This window comes from Poromitra crassiceps (assembly GCF_964638095.1).
Source record: "Poromitra crassiceps genome assembly, chromosome: 5".
In the NCBI taxonomy this organism is placed as follows: domain Eukaryota; kingdom Metazoa; phylum Chordata; class Actinopteri; order Beryciformes; family Melamphaidae; genus Poromitra; species Poromitra crassiceps.
Window position 1 is genome coordinate 3,467,516 of NC_139642.1, and position 19,380 is coordinate 3,486,895.

General features: G+C 44.7%; 1 protein-coding gene across 1 annotated transcript in view; it reads right to left on the reverse strand.

Moving 5' to 3' along the window:
- LOC310776858 (protein NLRC3-like) overlaps positions 1-19,380 on the reverse strand; it is a 57,831-nt gene that overhangs the window by 8,730 nt on the left and 29,721 nt on the right. Inside the window, exons 7-11 of the mRNA XM_083637057.1 lie at positions 11,929-12,022; positions 11,270-11,443; positions 10,610-10,783; positions 9,863-10,123; positions 454-627 (exon numbers count right to left, since the gene is read on the reverse strand). Of these exons, the coding sequence (XP_083493183.1) occupies positions 454-627; positions 9,863-10,123; positions 10,610-10,783; positions 11,270-11,443; positions 11,929-12,022 (877 nt within the window). The remainder of the gene's footprint in view (positions 1-453; positions 628-9,862; positions 10,124-10,609; positions 10,784-11,269; positions 11,444-11,928; positions 12,023-19,380) is intronic.

Sequence of the window (19,380 nt, forward strand, 5' to 3'; positions counted from 1 at the left end):
TTTTGCCATTTTTCGCCATAAATGTTCGTAAAGTAGCACTTATTGAAACCTACTACCCTGCTTGTAGGCATCAAAAGTCATCGGAAATTAATTTAGTGATGAAATAAAACTTTAAATTGTAAAAAACTTCCCGGAGCTTATGGCGTCTTCTCTGCTGCGTTCTGCCTCTGCTTAGACCAGTGTGGCGAGACCAGCAGAGGCCCTGCCGCTTGTAGGTAGTTGTGCGCTACTGCCCTCTAGTGCCCCACTATGATACCACATTCTACCGTTAGACAGAATTACTGCCACACCGTGGTAAAACACGCTTATAGATCTGTAGACCACTGTAACAGTCAGCAACAGTCCAATAGGTTTGATAAGCGTACAGCAGCTTCACATGCCTCAGAGAAACACCATCCCCGACACAACTGCCTGGCGCCACATTTAAATGCAATGGTGGTCAGTAATACTGACCTGAGAGTTTCCAGTCTACAGTGTGGACTCTCTAGTCCAACAGAGACCAGCTTCATTCCAGAGTCCTCTAAGTCATTCTTACTCAGGTCCAGCTCTCTCAGACTGGAGGACTGGGAGCTGAAAACTGAGGCCAGAGCTTCACAGCTTCTCTCTGACAGATTACAGTTACTCAGCCTTGAACATGAAAAGAAAAGGACATTATTATTTTATCATTTCAGTCACACAACTCACACAAACAGATTATTAATGAATGCAAATATAGATACAGAGTTCAGTATGGCATCTAGGCTCTGATGATGTCACTCCCTGTAGCACTGGTTCAAATCCTAGCTGCAGAGATGTGACAGTGAACTACAGTATGTCTGAGACAGGAATAGAGAGAGGTGCAGCAATCTAAATAAGATATCAAAGCATGAGGTTTGATGCACACGTCATGAAATAAGACTAACTATACAAACACTGAAACACATTCACACCACACACTTAAACACATTCACACCACACACTGAAACACATTCACACCACACACTGAAACACATTCACACACTGAAACACATTCACACACTGAAACACATTCACACTACACACACTGAAACACATTCACACCACACACTGAAACACATTCACACCACACACTGAAACACATTCACACTACACACTGAAACACATTCACACCACACACTGAAACACATTCACACCAGACACTGAAACACATTCACACACTGAAACACATTCACACACTGAAATACATTCACACCACACACTGAAACACATTCACACCACACACTGAAACACATTCACACCACACACTGAAACACACAGTGGCGTGCCTGACCAAGTTGGTGCTCAGAATCGCCCTTCCCCCACTCTGGGAAAAAGCTCCGAGCAGGTAGAAGGGGGCGCGGTCGCGCAGGGGGTGGGGTGGTATGGATTAGGGACCATGGTGAAAGTGCTGCAGCCAGGCCCGTAGCCAAGTTTTGGGGAATACTGAGGTTGTTTTAGCGCGGCGCGGGGGGCCCAGGGGGGGCACTTCAATTTTTCAATCTGGTGCACTTTGAGAGCAAAATTAACACTTTGAGTGCCACGGCCCTTGGGCAAAAGGTTGCTTGCTGTGCCACATAGGCCGCAATGCATTTTAAAACAGTCATATAATTTCTTTAATAATTACTATGTAAACACTGAACACGCACAAATAACGATGAGACTCTCTTCTATCACCTGCAAAAAAGTTTATTGATCCCATTTTCCGTTCTTTAGTTGTGAGCCGGAGAAGATAGCTTGATTGAACGAAAAACAGACCTTTTTTTCTACGAGCTGAGATAATGAGCCTTTTGTGAAATTAAACATTTCAAGCACATCACTGACTCTGAAGCTAATTTTCTGATGTAGTCACACCTCAAAAATAATTTCCTTCAATAAAACAGTGAAGGCCAGGAAATTTTGTTTGGCAGAATAATATTTTTGAGCTGTAACCAGCAGCACTGGCCCCTGCGTGCGCTGCTGGTTACAGCTTCCTCCTGTGTCAAATGCCATGTAACCGACCCTTCCTCCTGTAATCCTGTCCTGCTGTCTGGGTCTGTCTGGGTGAAGTGTTGTATGGTGCTCTGTGTGCTCCCCCCCCCCCCCCCCCCCCCCAACTGCACACGCCTCCTCCTGGGTGTGTCTGGTGGCTCTCTACTGAGTTTGCTCTGCACAGTGAAGGGTCCGCGACATCCAGCATTTTTACAGCGTTCCGCGTGTTTGTCACGGGCTCCTATTCTTCCAGTTGAGAATAATAAGACAGATTATGCGGATGTGCTGTGGCAGCGTACACGGAGGTGCTCAGTTGTGACAGCGGATGCTGCTGCTGCGGGAACAGCTGGCGTTGTGCTCGTTGTGCTTCATGCACGTCGATGCATACGGACGGATGCGATGCGATTTCCTCCTTTTCCCCAGCGACTTCTTCTGTGTGTTTGGCTCCTTTTTCTCTGATCAGGAGAGTGCTGTCGCCACCTAATGGGTTTGTAAAATAGGTTATCGACCTCCAATAGCTACAATATTGTTAGAGGCGACGTAAGAAGCTTAGATCGACACCCCCCCGTCAAAAAAACAATTTGGAGTTACTGACGCCATTTGGCGTCGCTGGCAGCCTACGGTAAATTTCTAATGACGCCATATGGCGTCGCTGGCACTCAATGTGTTAAGAGGCTAGATCTATAAAGAACTACAGACATCATGTTAGATTAATATCCTCTTTAACTGTGCTGTTGCTTTAAAATGATACAAAAAATAAATGTCTCCCCATATAATATAATTTATATTCTGCATACAGGTCACATGGCAGAATACTGCTCAATTAAATAGAATGGCCCATCTACACAAACATCACTTACAGGGTAGTTACTTACCCATTCACTTCAATAGAACTGTCCCCAAAGTCTAGCCCCAATCTAGCCCCAATGCAAAATCTGAATGTTGTGAGTTATCTTTCTTCCTTCTATAGCACACAGAGAGGTAGCAAATTGTTGCATTTCTGATCAAAACTGTCACATTAAAACATCAATGACAGATGAACAGATCTGGGGGCCGGGACTATTTTTCCCTTTTTTTCGGTGTCCTCAATGGTAGCTACGGGCCTGGCTGCAGCCCAGGCAGCCAGAAAGCCAGAATTAGAAAAATGATTTCACTATTATTTAAAGACTTAAGACGTTGTTGTGCTTATTTTTTGTCTAGTATTGCAAAATAATAGTAGGCCTATTATCATGAAAAAGTATTTATTTAGTAATTACCCTCTCTGGCGCCCCTAACGGCTCAAGCGCCCCTAGCATTTGCCTAGTTCGCCTAATGGACGGCACGCCACTGGAAACACATTCACACCACACACTGAAACTCATTCACACCACACACTGAAACACATTCACACACTGAAACACATTCACACCACACACTGAAACACATTCACACACTGAAACACATTCACACCACACACTGAAACACATTCACACTACACACTGAAACACATTCACACCACACACTGAAACACATTCACACCACACACTGAAACACATTCACACACTGAAACACATTCACACCACACACTGAAACACATTCACACCACACACTGAAACACATTCACACCACACACTGAAACACATTCACACACTGGAACATACATTCACACTAAGGCTGCACGATATTGGAAAAAACTGACATTGCGATATTCCCCGCCCATGCGATATATATTGCGATATGAAAAAATACAGATTTTCACCAGATTACCAGAATAGCTCTATTTGAAAGAAAATAATATTTCTAGAATGATTGGGATGATTTTGTAGAGGAGTCCATCTGATTTTGGAGGGGAAATTAGGTATTTTAATGTTTCTCAACCACTGGGCTGTGACCTACTGGTAGCATCATCTATCAGGGTGCACACACATTTTGACCAATGGATTTCCATGACTTACATACATGAAAAAGTGAGTGAGTTATGACATTCTACTTTAAAATGTCACTAGCCTATACTTCACTTAGTGTAATGCAGCCTTTAAAACCAGGGAAAGACAACGTGTATGCTGTATCACCATATTACCATCCAACATCTAAGACTGTAGAAAAGGGCCCATAATGGCCCACCGTCAGGCCTGTTCTTGGGGCAGTCGATGCCCACCAGCCGGCGCGCCAATGACGTAATGATGATGACATCATCAACGATGACAATGATGTCATAGCATAGAGTTCACCTGTGAGGTCATCGGCGATGTCAGACATAACACCGATGATGGCATAGCTCCCTCGAACGTTGTGACATCACCAATGACGTGATGTCATACACCAAAACGCGGGGATATAAACAAAGTGTTCTGTGACGCTATACCACATCCGAGAGATTCCTGCTTGATTCCTTCGAGATTCCTTCGACTTCCATACTTCTTCAGGTATTCTTACTCATAATGTCAACCATTAGCACAACCAATTCCAAACTCGAACTGAATCCTGGCTATCTTAGCCAGGCCCTGGTGACCGACTGCTTTACAACCAGTCAGGTCACCAGTGGTATTTCAACCGAGTCCCAGGACCGACATCTCGGTCCCTATCTCCATCTCCGTGATTCTGACCGATCACAGCCCGCGAGCCCTCATCCACGATCCAGCACACTTCACGAGGCAAGCCCCAAAGCTTCGCCCCCAGCAAGCCCACAAGCTTCGCTACAAAGACCATATAGTCTCATATCACAATATTGATATAAATTTGATATATTGCCCACCCCTAATATTGAGTGCCAGAATCTACCTCCCAATGATGCTATTTGCAGAAAAACATTAGATTTAATTGATTATAATCACTGCTTTCAACTTATTTCGTTCTTCTAACATTTCAATAAATCAACAATGAAACACTGCTGCCACTTCACACATGGTTACTTCACACACTTGGTCTGACCCCCTTCCAGAAACTACCAAGTGGTACACTCCGCATTTGGGGAGTTCCGGTTTTTGAGCGCACGCAGGGCAGTACAGAGAGACGAGCATTCACATGCAGCCAAACAATTGACAAACAATTCATTCGTGAAAAGTAATAAATATACATTTATTTGCCCAGCTATGTCTATTGTCTTTTTATTTTCACCGACATGTTTTGTGTAAATGAGTCGCTATGTATGATTAACTCTACCGTAACGTTACTGCTATCATGTGATGCAACATGACTGAAGGGGAGAGACAGCCGCAGTGATAACACGGACAACTTCTCAGTAATCACTTTAGCCTTCGTGTCATAAGTTGCGGTCTTGCTTTTTGGTGTTTCAAGAGTAAATATCTCCACTCCACGGATATGAGTTACAGCAGCCAGCCTGCTGTATACTAGTGCGCTGCAAGCTGTGGACACGTCCGCCTCCGCAATCACATCGTTTACAGACGGGCTACTGTCAGCAACCCAACATAAGCAAAAACAATTCATTTGAGCTCTCTGTGCATGTTTGTTGTGTTGAAGCTAAGCACTAAATGAGTGAGTACAGTAGCGGGGCGTCTCTCTCCTTTGAGAGAACCTCATTTCACTCAGTAGGCTACCCCTAAAGTGAGAGTTTATCAAGCAACATGACGAGTTAATTTGCTTTTGACATCGCACGTCCTGCGATGTGACTATCGCGCATGCGCACATTGCGATGACGATGTGTAAACGATATATCGTGCAGCCCTAATTCACACCACACACTGAAACACATTCACACCACACACTGAAACACATTCACACCACACACTGAAACACATTCATCCCACACACTGAAACACATTCACACCACACACATGAGCACAACATGGCGGCCAAAAAACACAACAGCACATTAGGCAACGCAGTCTTAACAAAGCCATTATGTATATCAAATATCAATTCCATGCCCTACCTATTAACTCATTGAATGCCAGCCACTTTTGGAGAACGGACGCTCCCATTGCCAGAGTTTCAGAGCGTTTTCAGTGATTTCTCGAGGCCCACAGAATATTGTGTGATATTACTATGTAAACACCGAACACGCCCAAAGAACGATGAGAGTCTATTGTATCATCAGCAAAAAAAAGTTTATTGATATCATTTTCCGTTCTTTAGTTATCAGCCGGAGAAGATAGGTTGATTTCAGCAAAAACAGACGTTTCAGACTAGAAGCCGAGATAATCAGCCTTTTGTGAAATGAAACATTTCAAGCACATCACTGACTCTGAAGCTAATATTTTCTGATGTTGTGACACCTCAAAAATAATTTCCTTCAATAAAAGAGCAAAAACAAAGGAATTTTGTTTGGCAAAATAATATTTTTTAGCTGCAACCAGCAGCGCTGGCCCCTGCTGCGCAGACCCTATACTTTCTTGCTGGTCTTGATTTACTGCTGGTGGGCATCAGATATTCTAGCTTGTGTTTGCCAACCAATCTGTCCATCGAGCCTGCTGTCTGGGTCTGTCTGGGTCGGTGTTGTATGCTGCCCTGCGTGCCCCACCCCCCTCTACTGCAAACCCCTCCTCCGTGGGTGTGTCTCTGGTGGCTCTGGTGGCTCTCTGCTGCGGTTTGCTCTGCACTGAAAACCCAGCTTTTTCACAGCGTTCCGCGTGTATTTGTCACTGGCTCCCAGCGCTTCCAACTGAGAATAATAACAACTCCACAACTAATCATGTGGAGGGGCTATCGCAGCGGACACGGAGGGGCTCAATTGTGGCAGCAGATTGGCTGCTGCAGGCACAGCTAACGTTATGCTTCATGCATATCGATGCATACCGATGCGGTTTCCGTGTCCCCACGGCTGCTTCTCTGTTTTTTTCTTCACCTTTCTCTAATCTGGAGAGCACTGTCGCCACCTAATGGGTCCGTAAAATAGCTTTTACACATTCAACATCCACCATACTTTCACAGGAGATGCATCTGGCTTTGATCCACGTCCCACCGTCAAAAAACGCATTTGACGCCGATCGACGTCATTGGCACTCTACGTTACTATTCGATTTGACGCCGATCAACGTCATTGGCACTCAATGAGTTAACATCAGTGTGCTCGATCCTGTCCTGTCCAGTCTGTGTCCAAAGACAAATAAAGTCTCTCCTTTGTGATGGCCATCAACATAAAGACTTGATCAATATAAAGGTGTGTGATACTAATGTTAAGATGTTTGTTTTATGTCCATTTGACCTGTAGATATTGACATGCATCTAGCAAGGAAATTGAACTTCCGTGGTTGAGACACTTTGACATGGAGCAGGCCACTTTGAGCAGAGCAGAGGGGAGGTCCTTCTCTCACACCATGCCATAATCACTTGCCAGCTAGGGGAGAACCCCTCTATAAAAAAATGGTCCGGCCCGGTGCAGCACTGGGCCGGTGAAGTTCATTATTATCACATTCACTGCCAGCCGTTTTTTTTTACTGTAGGTAGGTTCTGCCAGAGGGTTTTTTTGAGGATTCTGGCTCATCTTTCAAGACCCGAGGATTCTTTTCTGCTAAGATTTTGTGAACACACAATATCTCAAAAGAACTAATAGAATGTGTGCTTTCTCTGTCTAAAAGAGTTAGTTTGTAGAGTTAGTAGTTATGTAAGCATTAGCAGTTGAATACAGCATGGTTTCAGCGTCAGAAAAATGATTCTGAGATAAACGGCTTTTTGTGAAATTCGATAGAACAGTCACTTTAACCATTCATTTTTGGCATCAGTAAGACGTCAGACATCTAAACAATAGTTTTGAACAGTAATTTCCTCCATAACAGCAGGAAACACCCCTCTGCTTCCAACTCCTCCCTCCGTGGGCGTTCTTCTTGGCTGCAGCGGCCGTGTCACAAGCTTGTCACCAGTCTCACTGCTTTGCTGCTGCTGTGCGGCTGTGCCTGTCTGCGCGGCCGCTCTTTGAGGAAGTCTGGATGGACTCGCTCGCTTCTTGGAGTTTTGGTTGAGAGCTTTGATGAAGCTTTTGCGATTCTGGTCATATTTATGCTGCGTGTTTCAAAGTGTGTTCCACCCGTAATCTATTATGCAAATTTGCAATCCCGCACTGCCAGCAATCAGCGCGAAAACGAAAGCGTTTTCGCCAATCCATTTTCATGAGAATGGCTTCGTCACACTGCTTTTTGCTTGCCTTCCTCTAGTCAGGAAAGCACTGTCGCCACTTAGTGGGTCGGTGGAATGGGTTGTACACGTTGTACACGTCCAATACTTATATAAGAGATGTAAAAGGGTTAGATGCACATCCCACCGTCAAAAAAACAAAATCGACGTTTTTTGACGTAAAAACACGTCATTGGCAGTGAACGGTTGGATTTTGTTTGACGTAAAAACACGTCATTGGCAGTGAACGTGTTATTATATATATATATATATATATTTTTTTTTCTGCAGTCCGGTCGGCCCATAACACACACCGGCCCTTCTGACATTTGCCAGAACTGCCAGATGGCCAGTCCGGGCCTGATGGTGGTGGATTTCATATGGCTCTATTAGAGACATAGATGTCACAGCATCTACAGTAGTGAGGCTGAAGATCTTTAAATGAAAGTTGTCTGATCTATTCAACTTTATTACAAGTGCAAAATTAACCATTTAAACTTGACAGAAATAGTTATTTTTACATAATAAAACTGCCTGATATTAAACATTTTATGATTTTAACATTTTCAGCCATATACACCGGCCAGCACTAATAATAGTTATTCTTTATTCTTGAGTTTTACAAACTTTTGTACAGGTTTTCTTTAGAAGAGATCCTCGTGTAAACTCCTTGTTTAAAAAGAGTTACATGTTGGATTCTCATTAGTGCACTGTTCTGAAATTAGTTATGATCATGTAAAAACTGTCCCAAGGATCTGGTTTGTGTTTTCATTTCAGTTCTGGACTCAGGGGCACTTTACACGAGGACGGTTTCCTATGGAAACGGGGAATTATTTTATCGTTAGTGCCTCCCGTTAAGACGGCGACGGCGAATTCGCGCTTAGGAAACGACACATTTTGGAACCACCCTCTAGAGTGGAATTGTTTGAGACGCTTCCCGCTGAGCGGGGCTTCCCGCTCCATGTAATCGCTTTGGAACGGCACATTTCAGAAACTCTGACGTGCCTACACACGCGATTACGCCATAGCCGTGCGCGAGTTGGCAACCAAATAAAACGTCAGTATTAATGAAGTTTGGCAACACTCAGAATTAAGCTACACTGCGGCCAACTCCAGTTACATGTTCATAACGTTACTGCTGCGAGGAGCCGATGGCTGTACCCGGTCGGCATTTAACGTTATAGTTACAAAGCACGTCGACAGTGTTTTCTCACTGCCAGTAGCAGTAGGGTGACAGATCACACTCAGCGCTCCCGGTCCTCGCTGCTCGTTAAAGATTTCCAATAGGCGTTATTCTGATAAACTGGTCACATATATGTTACATTCTCACCCGACAAATATTAAAACTTTAACAGTTTGGGTTTTTTTTAGCTTGAAAAAAGCTTTTTGGCAAGTCTAAATGACTGCGGAAAGTGTACTCTACTTCCGCGTTTAAAGCGGAATTACGTCATGCAGTAAGCGTCCTTGTATGGGCAAAGAATAAGGTGATCACACTGCCACCTAGCGACCTGGCATGTACATTACGGGGTTTTAAAAATTCAACAGCGCTCATGTAAACAGGGAGAAGGTGTGAAGGAAAAGGTGTCCTCGTGTAAAGGGCCCCTCAATGTGTGACAGAATGTGATAAATCCTTTACTTTAGCTTTCAACAACAGAGGCAGTAAAGAGAGGAGATGATGCAATATTCTACCACATGATAGAAACTAGATGTGATAAATGTTGGTATCTCAGCTGCTTTCAAAACTCACATCAGCAGGAAAATACAGAGGTCAGGTATTTTCACTGATATTAATGTGCATGTAAAGCCACATTTAAATGGTTGTCTGTTGAACAGTATCAGTAATACTGACCTGAGAGTTTCCAGTCTACAGTGTGGACTCTCTAGTCCAACAGAGACCAGCTTCACTCCAGAGTCCTGTAAGTCATTGTTACTCAGGTCCAGCTCTCTCAGACTGGAGGACTGGGAGCTGAGAACTGAGGCCAGAGCTTCACAGCTTCTCTCTGACAGGTAATTCTTACGCAGGTCCAGCTCTCTCAGACTGGAGGACTGGGAGCTGAGAACTGAGGCCAGAGCTTCACAGCTTCTCTCTGACAGCTTACAGTCACTCAGCCTTAATGGATATGAAAAGATAAGGAAATATTATTATTTTATCATTTCAGTCACACAACTCACATAAACAGATGATTAATGAATGCAAATATAGATACAGAGTTCAGTATGGCATCTAGGCTCTGATGATGTCACTCCCTGTAGCACTGGTTCAAATCCTAGTTGCTCTATTCTGAAGTAGCTTGAGATGTGACAGTGAACTATATCTGATCTGGTTTGTGTTTTAATTTCAGTTCTGGACTCAATGTGTGACAGAATGTGATAAATGCTTTACTTTAGGTTTCAACAACAGAGGCAGTAAAGAGAGGAGATGATGCAATATTCTAGCACAGGATAGAAACTAGATGTGATAAATGTTGGTATCTCAGCTGCTTTCAAAACTCACATCAGCAGGAAAATACAGAGGTCAGGTATTTTCACTGATATTAATGTGCATGTGAAGCCACATTTAAATGGTGGTCTGTTGAACAGTATCAGTAATACTGACCTAAGAGTTTCCAGTCTACAGTGTGGACTCTCGAGTCCAACAGACAGCAGTTTCACTCCAGAGTCCTGTAAGTTATTCTTACTCAGGTCCAGCTCTCTCAGACTGGAGGACTGGGAGATGAGAACTGAGGCCAGAGCTTCACAGCTTCTCTCTGACAGCTTACAGTCACTCAGCCTTAATGGATATGAAAAGATAAGGAATTATTATTATTTTATCATTTCAGTCACACAACTCACATAAACAGATGATTAATGAATGCAAATATAGATACAGAGTTCAGTATGGCATCTAGGCTCTGATGATGTCACTCCCTGTAGCACTGGTTCAAATCCTAGTTGCTCTATTCTGAAGTAGCTGGAGATGTGACAGTGAACTATAGCTGATCTGGTTTGTGTTTTAATTTCAGTTCTGGACTCAATGTGTGACAGAATGTGATAAATGCTTTACTTTAGGTTTCAACAACAGAGGCAGTAAAGACAGGAGATGATGCAATATTCTAGCACAGGATAGAAACTAGATGTGATAAATGTTGGTATCTCAGCTGCTTTCAAAACTCACATCAGCAGGAAAATACAGAGGTCAGGTATTTTCACTGATATTAATGTGCATGTAAAGCCACATTTAAATGGTGGTCTGTTGAACAGTATCAGTAATACTGACCTAAGAGTTTCCAGTCTACAGTGTGGACTCTCGAGTCCAACAGACAGCAGTTTCACTCCAGAGTCCTGTAAGTCATTCTTACTCAGGTCCAGCTCTCTCAGACTGGAGGACTGGGAGCTGAGAACTGAGGCCAGAGCTTCACAGCTTCTCTCTGACAGCTTACAGTCACTCAGCCTTAATGGATATGAAAAGATAAGGAAATATTATTATTTTATCATTTCAGTCACACAACTCACATAAACAGCTGATTAATGAATGCAAATATAGATACAGAGTTCAGTATGGCATCTAGGCTCTGATGATGTCACTCCCTGTAGCACTGGTTCAAATCCTAGTTGCTCTATTCTGAAGTAGCTGGAGATGTGACAGTGAACTATAGCTGATCTGGTTTGTGTTTTAATTTCAGTTCTGGACTCAATGTGTGATAGAATGTGATAAATGCTTTACTTTAGGTTTCAACAACAGAGGCAGTAAAGAGAGGAGATGATGCAATATTCTAGCACAGGATAGAAACTAGATGTGATAAATGTTGGTATCTCAGCTGCTTTCAAAACTCACATCAGCAGGAAAATACAGAGGTCAGTATTTTCACTGATATTAATGTGCATGTAAAGCCACATTTAAATTGTGGTCTGTTGAACAGTATCAGTAATACTGACCTGAGAGTTTCCAGTCTACAGTGTGGACTCTCTAGTCCAACAGACAGCAGCTTCACTCCAGAGTCCTGTAAGTCATTCTTACTCAGGTCCAGCTCTCTCAGACTGGAGGACTGGGAGCTGAGAACTGAGGCCAGAGCTTCACAGCTTCTCTCTGACAGCTTACAGTCACTCAGCCTTAACTCATTCATGGCCAGTTTAGGACTGCCAATATTTAGCACAGGCCAAAGATTTTCATAATTGTTGGTCATCTTTCAAGACCCACAGTAAATTATCTATTAGCACCAAAGTGATTTGCAATACCTCAAAATGAAGATGTACGTCTCTGGGTTCACCAGGAGAAAAAAAAGTGAGCTTTTAGCATGTTCTGTACTCTACTTATAGCCATTTATATACACCCTGTTTTCACCCAAAAGGTCTCTCTGAGAAAAGAAATTGCAGAAAATGGCATTTATGTACAGCACACAATCTCAGGCAGAACTCGCTCTCAATTCTTTTATTTTGAACTGTATTGACATCAGACATGTAAATATTATTCATTATGACACAAATGACAAAAAAAATATATATATATATATATATATATATATGAAGTGCTTTTTTTACATTCAACAATACAGTTTGCTCAGTGTGAGTGAGTGTGCAGACAGACAGACAGACAGACAGACAGACAGACACACAGACAGACAGACAGACAGACAGACAGACACAGACACAGACACAGACACAGACACACACACACACACACACACACACACACACACACACACACACACACACACAGAGAGAGAGAGAGTTCTGTCCACAGCTGCTGCTAGATCGCACCTCCTTCCCCCGCACCTCCTTCCCCCTCCTTCCCCATCAGCGTTTTGCCTCCTCTGCCTCTGCTCGTTTTCCTCCTCTCGTTCGGGCTGGGACGAATGCTGCGACACGAAACAGGAACGGGTCCGGCTTGGCTTTGGGACCAGGCGCTGCTGGAACCGGATCGATCATGTTCGTCACGGGTTTGACTAGGCAATCCAGGTTCGCCCTGCAGCAAGGCGAGCAGTGCAGCGCGCCGAGGGGCGTTTCAATGGCGTTTCTCCTCTCTACAAGGAAGCGCATTTCTCTGTTTTTCCTCCTTTCCTCCTTCTTCCTTATTTCAAACAACAGCTGCGGTATGTGTTTGATAACGTGCTGTCGGCTTGACTTTGAGGTTAGGGACCTGTGTCTGTGTCACAGGCTGGGTAAGTGTTTGAACTAAGCGCTGCACTAATAAAAACAAAAACACGTCAAACACGTCATTGGCGGGGAGGGCTATTTCTGATAACACGTCAAAGACGTCTTTGGCGGTGAATGAGTTAATGGATATGAAAAGATAAGGACATATTATTTTATCATTTCAGTCACACAACTCACATAAACAGATTATTAATTAATGCAAATATAGATACAGAGTTCAGTATGGCATCTAGGCTCTGATGATGTCACTCCCTGTAGCACTGGTTCAAATCCTAGTTGCTCTATTCTGAAGCAGCTGAGATGTGACAGTGAACTATGTCTGAGACAGGAATAGAGAGAGGTGCAGTAACCTAAATAAGATATCAAAGCATGTGGTTTGAGACAGGAATAGAGAGAGGTGCAGCAATCTGAATAAGATATCAAAACATGAGGTTTGAGACAGGAATAGAGAGAGGTGCAGCAATCTAAATAAGATATCAGATATCAAAGCATGAGGTTTGAGACAGGAATAGAGAGAGGTGCAGCAATCTAAATAAGATATCAAAGCATGAGGTTTGAGACAGGAATAGAGAGAGGTGCAGCAATCTAAATAAGATATCAAAGCATGAGGTTTGAGACAGGAATAGAGAGAGGTGCAGCAATCTAAATAAGATATCAAAGCATGAGGTTTGAGACAGGAATAGAGAGAGGTGCAGCGATCTAAATAAGATATCAAAGCATGAGGTTTAAGACAGGAATACAGAGGTGCTGCAATATAAATAAGATATCAAAGCATGATGTTTGATACAGGAATAGAGAGAGGTGCAGCAATCTAAATAAGATATCAAAGCATGAGGTTTGATACAGGAATAGAGAGAGGTGCAGCAATCTAAATAAGATATCAAAGCATGAGGTTTGAGACAGGAATAGAGAGAGGTGCAGCAATCTAAATAAGATATCAAAGCATGAGGTTTGAGACAGGAATAGAGAGAGGTGCAGCAATCTAAATAAGATATCAAAGCATGAGGTTTGAGACAGGAATAGAGAGAGGTGCAGCAATCTAAATAAGATATCAAACCATGAGGTTTGATACAGGAATAGATCTGGTTTCAAACCCACTCACTCAACCGAAACTGCTCTTCTCGCTGTCACTGAGGCACTTCACTCCGCCACTTCATCCCTCTCCTCTGTTCTCATACTCCTGGACCAATCTGCTGCTTTCGACACTGTTAACCACCAAATCCTTCTTTCCACCCTTTCTGACTTGGGTGTCACTGGGTCTGCACTCTCCTGGTTCTCCTCATATCTTTCTGATCGCTCCTACGGAGTTTCTTGGAGAGGCTCCCTTTCTACTCCTTGCACCCTTTCCACTGGTGTTCCTCAGGGTTCTGTTCTAGGTCCTTTCCTGTCCTGTCACTTGGTCACATCATTTCATCTCACGGTTTTTCCTATCACTCCTATGCCGATGACACACAGCTTTACCTTTCCTTCCCCCCCTCTGACACTTCAATTGGGTCACGGATCTCTGCCTGCCTGAAAGACGTTGGTGTCTGGATGGCGGATCATCACCTCAAACTCAACCCTGAAAAAACCGAGATCATCTTCCTCCCTGGCAAAGAATCCCCCCTGACTGACCTCTCCATATCCATTGACAACCACACCGTCTCCACTCCATCTCAAACAGCTAAAAACCTGGGAGTGATCCTTGACCACCAACTCACCTTCTCTGCCTACATTGCCGCAACAGCACGCTCCTGCCGGTTCTCCCTCTTCAATATTCGTAAGATACGCCCATTTCTCACCAGAGAAGTGACACAAATTCTGGTACAGTCAGGATTGTCGCGCATCGACTACTGCAATGTCCTTTTGGCAGGCCTCCCTGCCTCTGAAATACTTGCTCTTCAGCTCATTCAGAACACAGCAGCCCGTCTGGTCTACAATTTACCTAGATTTTCCCATGTCACCCCCCTTTTCCGAGAGCTTCACTGGCTTCCCATCCTGGCACGCATCAAATTCAAAACTCTGGCACTAGCTTTCAAGGCCGTTCACCAAACAGCCCCCTCGTATTTACAGTCTATGGTCACTTTCCAAACCTCTCACCGCCCGCTCCGCCCCTCCACTAGTGCAGGATGTCTCGCCCCTCCCCTGCTACGTGGGCTCAGAAGCCGCTCTCGGTCGAGACTTTTCTCCTACCTGGCCCCAAAATGGTGGAATGAACTTCCCCCGGACATCAGGACTGCCGCATCACTCCCCATTTTCCGCAGAAAACTTAAAACTCATCTCTTCAGACTTTATATTGACTCTTCCTGAATTCCCTCCCTCCTCTCTGCCTGCTTTCCATGTGTTTTTAATTGAATTTTCTGTTTCTTAAATGTTTGCTCCTTTAATTGTTCACACCTTTAATCTCCCCTTTTATATTGGCTTCTCATATTTTTACTACTGTCTTTCTATTTTATCTATTCATGTTATTGTGTGCTGTATATGATCATGATATAAATCGCTTTGGATAAAGGCGCTTTGCTAAATACCAATAAAGTAAAGTAAAGATAGTAAGCCACCCTCCCTCAAATCCAAGAAGGACTCCTCTCCAAGTTTCAGTGGTAGTTAAAGGTAAAATACACTCTTTTTCTGCCTTGATTGATTCTGGTGCTGACGAGAGTTTTATTGATGATTCTGTCTGTGAAAAGTTAAATATTCCCCCTTTTGATCTTGAGGTGCCGCTTAAGACCAATGCTCTGAACGGGGAATTATTGGCCCTGATCACAAAGAAAACTGTGCCTCTGATGCTTCATCTGTCTGGTAACCACGAATAACTTCTCCATTTTTATGTCATGCCCTCTCCTGATGTTCCCATAGTTCTTGGATTTCCCTGGCTCATGCTGCATGTGGATTGGAGGAGTGGGACAATTTACAGTTGGAGTATTTTTTGCCATTCATGTTGTCTCAAGTCTGCTCTGGGTCCTAATTCTCTCTCTTATTCTCCTCAAGCCGCTAAACCAGATTTATCTATGGTTCCTTCTGAGTATCAGGACCTGGGAGAGGTTTTCAGTAAGCAGCATGCACTCTCTCTTCCTCCTCATTGGCCTTATGACTGCGCCATTGAGTTACTACCAGGAGCTCCACTGCCAGGCAGCCACCTTTACAACCTTTCCAAGCCGGAGCGTGAGGCTATGGAAGACTACATCCAGACTTCGGTGGCAGCTGGTCTTATTCGCCTGTGGGGGCTGGTTTTTTCTATGTGGGGAAGGACGGTAGCCTGAGGCCTTGTATTGACTACAAAGGTTTGAATAACATTACTATCAAAAATTGCTGGATCGACATAACGCCTATCACCTGGTGCGGATTTGTGAAGGTGATGAGTGGAAGATGGCGTTCAATACACGTCTTGGCCACTTCGAGTACCTGGTTATGCCCTTTGGACTCACCAATGCTCCTGCGGTGTTCCAGGCCATGGTAAATGATGTGCTTAGAGACATGCTCAACCGTTTTGTCTTTGTCTACATAGATGACATCCTGATCTTCTCCAAGTCACTGCCGGAACATATCCAACATGTCCGCCTGGTCCTGCGGCGGCTTTTGGAGAACCAGCTGTTTGTGAAGGCTGAAAAGTGTGAATTTCATGTTCCTACCACCACGTACCTGGGCTTTATCATCTCCGAGGGACGGGTGAGCATGGATCCAGCCAAGGTCAGGGCAGTGACGGAGTGGCCGCAGCCGCCCACCCGCAATCAGCTGCAGCGGTTCTTGGGGTTCGCAAATTTTTATAGACGTTTTATCAGGAACTATAGCCAGGTTGCTGCTCCATTGACTGCACTAACCTCACCTGTGTCCAAGTTTCAGTGGTCTCCTGAAGCAGCTGCAGCATTCAAGAACCTGAAAACAAGGTTTACTACAGCTCCCATCCTGGTCCAGCCCGACCCCACACGGCAGTTTATTGTGGAAGTGGACGCTTCTGACGTGGGGGTCGGAGCGGTTCTATCACAGCGGGCAGCCATAGACCAGAAACTTCATCCCTGTGCTTACCGCTCTCATAAACTGGATCCGGCTGAGAGAAATTATGATGTAGGGAACTGCGAGCTGCTGGCTGTGGTCCTGGCTCTGGACGAGTGGAGACACTGGCTGGAAGGTGCTGAGCACCCTTTCATAGTCTGGACCGATCACAAGAACCTGGCATACCTTAAGAGTGCTAAGCGTCTCAACTCTCGCCAAGCCAGGTGGGCGCTATTTTTTGGACGTTTCCAGTTCACCCTGACATACCGTCCGGAGTTTGAAGACATCAAGGTGGACGCCTTGTATGTCGTGGATGAGGTCACTGCCTCTTGTGTCGTCGCGAGACTCACCTGGGACGTCGAGTCAGTGGTTCTGGAGGCCCAGCGAACCCAGGTACAGGTCCTCCTGGTCACCTGTTTGTTCCTTATGCTGCCAGGTCGAAAGTACTCCAGTGGGCTCACTCTTCCCGGGTCAACTGCCACCTTGGGCAACGTCACACCATCGAGGTCCTTCATCGTCACTTCTGGTGGCCGACGTTGGAAACTGATGCCCGGGGCTATGTGGCAGCCTGTCCAGTGTGCGCTCAGAATAAGACAGCTCTGGTCTCCTTCGCCCTCTGCCCATTCCATGGCGGCCATGGTCCCACATCGCTGTAGATTTTGTTACGGATCTGCCTCCTTCCGAATGTAACACAGTCATTTTGACTATCATTGACCGATTTTCTAAAGCTGCTCACTGTGTTCCTCTTGCCAAGCTCCCCACAGCCAGAGAGACCGGGGTCCTGATGGTGCAACATGTTTTCTGCGTCCATGGCATCCCTGTGGGCATTGTTTCGGACCGTGGTCCTCAGTTTACCTCCCAGGTATGGAAGGCCTTCTGTACAGAGCTGGGCACTTCGGTCAGTTTGTCTTCTGGTTTTCATCCACAGTCTAATGGCCAGGTGGAACGCTGGAACCAGGAGCTGGAAGCCACGCTGAATTGTTTGGCATCCACCAATCCTTCAACCTGGGCTTCACAGCTTGTGTGGGCAGAATATGCCCATAATTCCTCGACCAGCACTGCCACAGGTATAACTCCCTTCCAGTGTTCTCTGGGTTATCAATCTCCATTGTTCCCAGCCCAGGAAGGAGACATTGCTGTGCCATCAGTTCGAGTCAATCTCCATCGCTGTCGTCGTGCCTGGAAAACTGCCCGCTCTGCCTTACTGCGGTCCACCCGACAGAACCAACGACAGGCCAACCGACGTCGGGTTCCGGCACCAGTCTATCAGGTTGGTCAGAAGGTTTGGCTGTCAACTACCGACCTGCCTCTGCGGACAGAGTGTCATAAGCTTTCCCCTAGGTTCATTGAGCCTTTAGCTATTGAAAATATCATAAGGGACCGTTCGTTATTTAGAAGGGGGGGTCACTGGAGGGATTTGGTGTGCTCTGAAATAAAAAGCTGTGCCCCTTCCCTGATCAAAATATATTTTTCCTTGACCCTTCCCAAGTGATTTGAAAAATATGATTGACCCTCCCCAAACAATATTGTTGCGCACTTGCGACTGACACAGAGATCTTACTTTTAACCACTCCTGCGCCTCATACACCGCGTGACAGCAGGGGGTGCTATTTATTCCACATCGGAATCATTCAACATTTGCAGAAACTCCGGCCAGAGGTGATCGAAGACACTAACAGTCTCAGTCGTGGTGGCTACATTGATAGTAAAACTAAACATTGCCATTACCACAAAATGCAATCAAAACATGAGCACAACATCACTAAACCACGTTTTTAAGTGTAACAGTAACAAGCTTCCCACAAGAACATGAAGTCCCATAATCCTTTGCGCTTCTTAAAGCAGAACTGTCACCAATCAGAGCGACCGCCTCCTCCGGTCGCTACATAATGCTATTTTTGCTTGTGAAACAATCTTCAGTCTGTGTATATCAATATTTGTGTTTAAATAGCGGTCAATGACTGATGGAAAAAAAGTTTGCCGGTTCTATTGGACAAAAAAAAAAACACATATCAAAACACAACCCTATGTGGTATAAATATCCCTCGTAGACTTAACGTAATTTAGGAGATGAGTGAGCCGTAATTCGGTTCTACTGTGACTGAGACTGCTGGGCGCAGAACGATAGAGCCCATATATATTTTGTGATGATGCAACGATAGAGCCCATATATATTTTGTGATGATGCAACGATAGAGCCCATATATATTTTGTGATGCCATGCCGCCATGTCTGTTTGTTTGCTCGACTTTGTTCCAGTGGGTT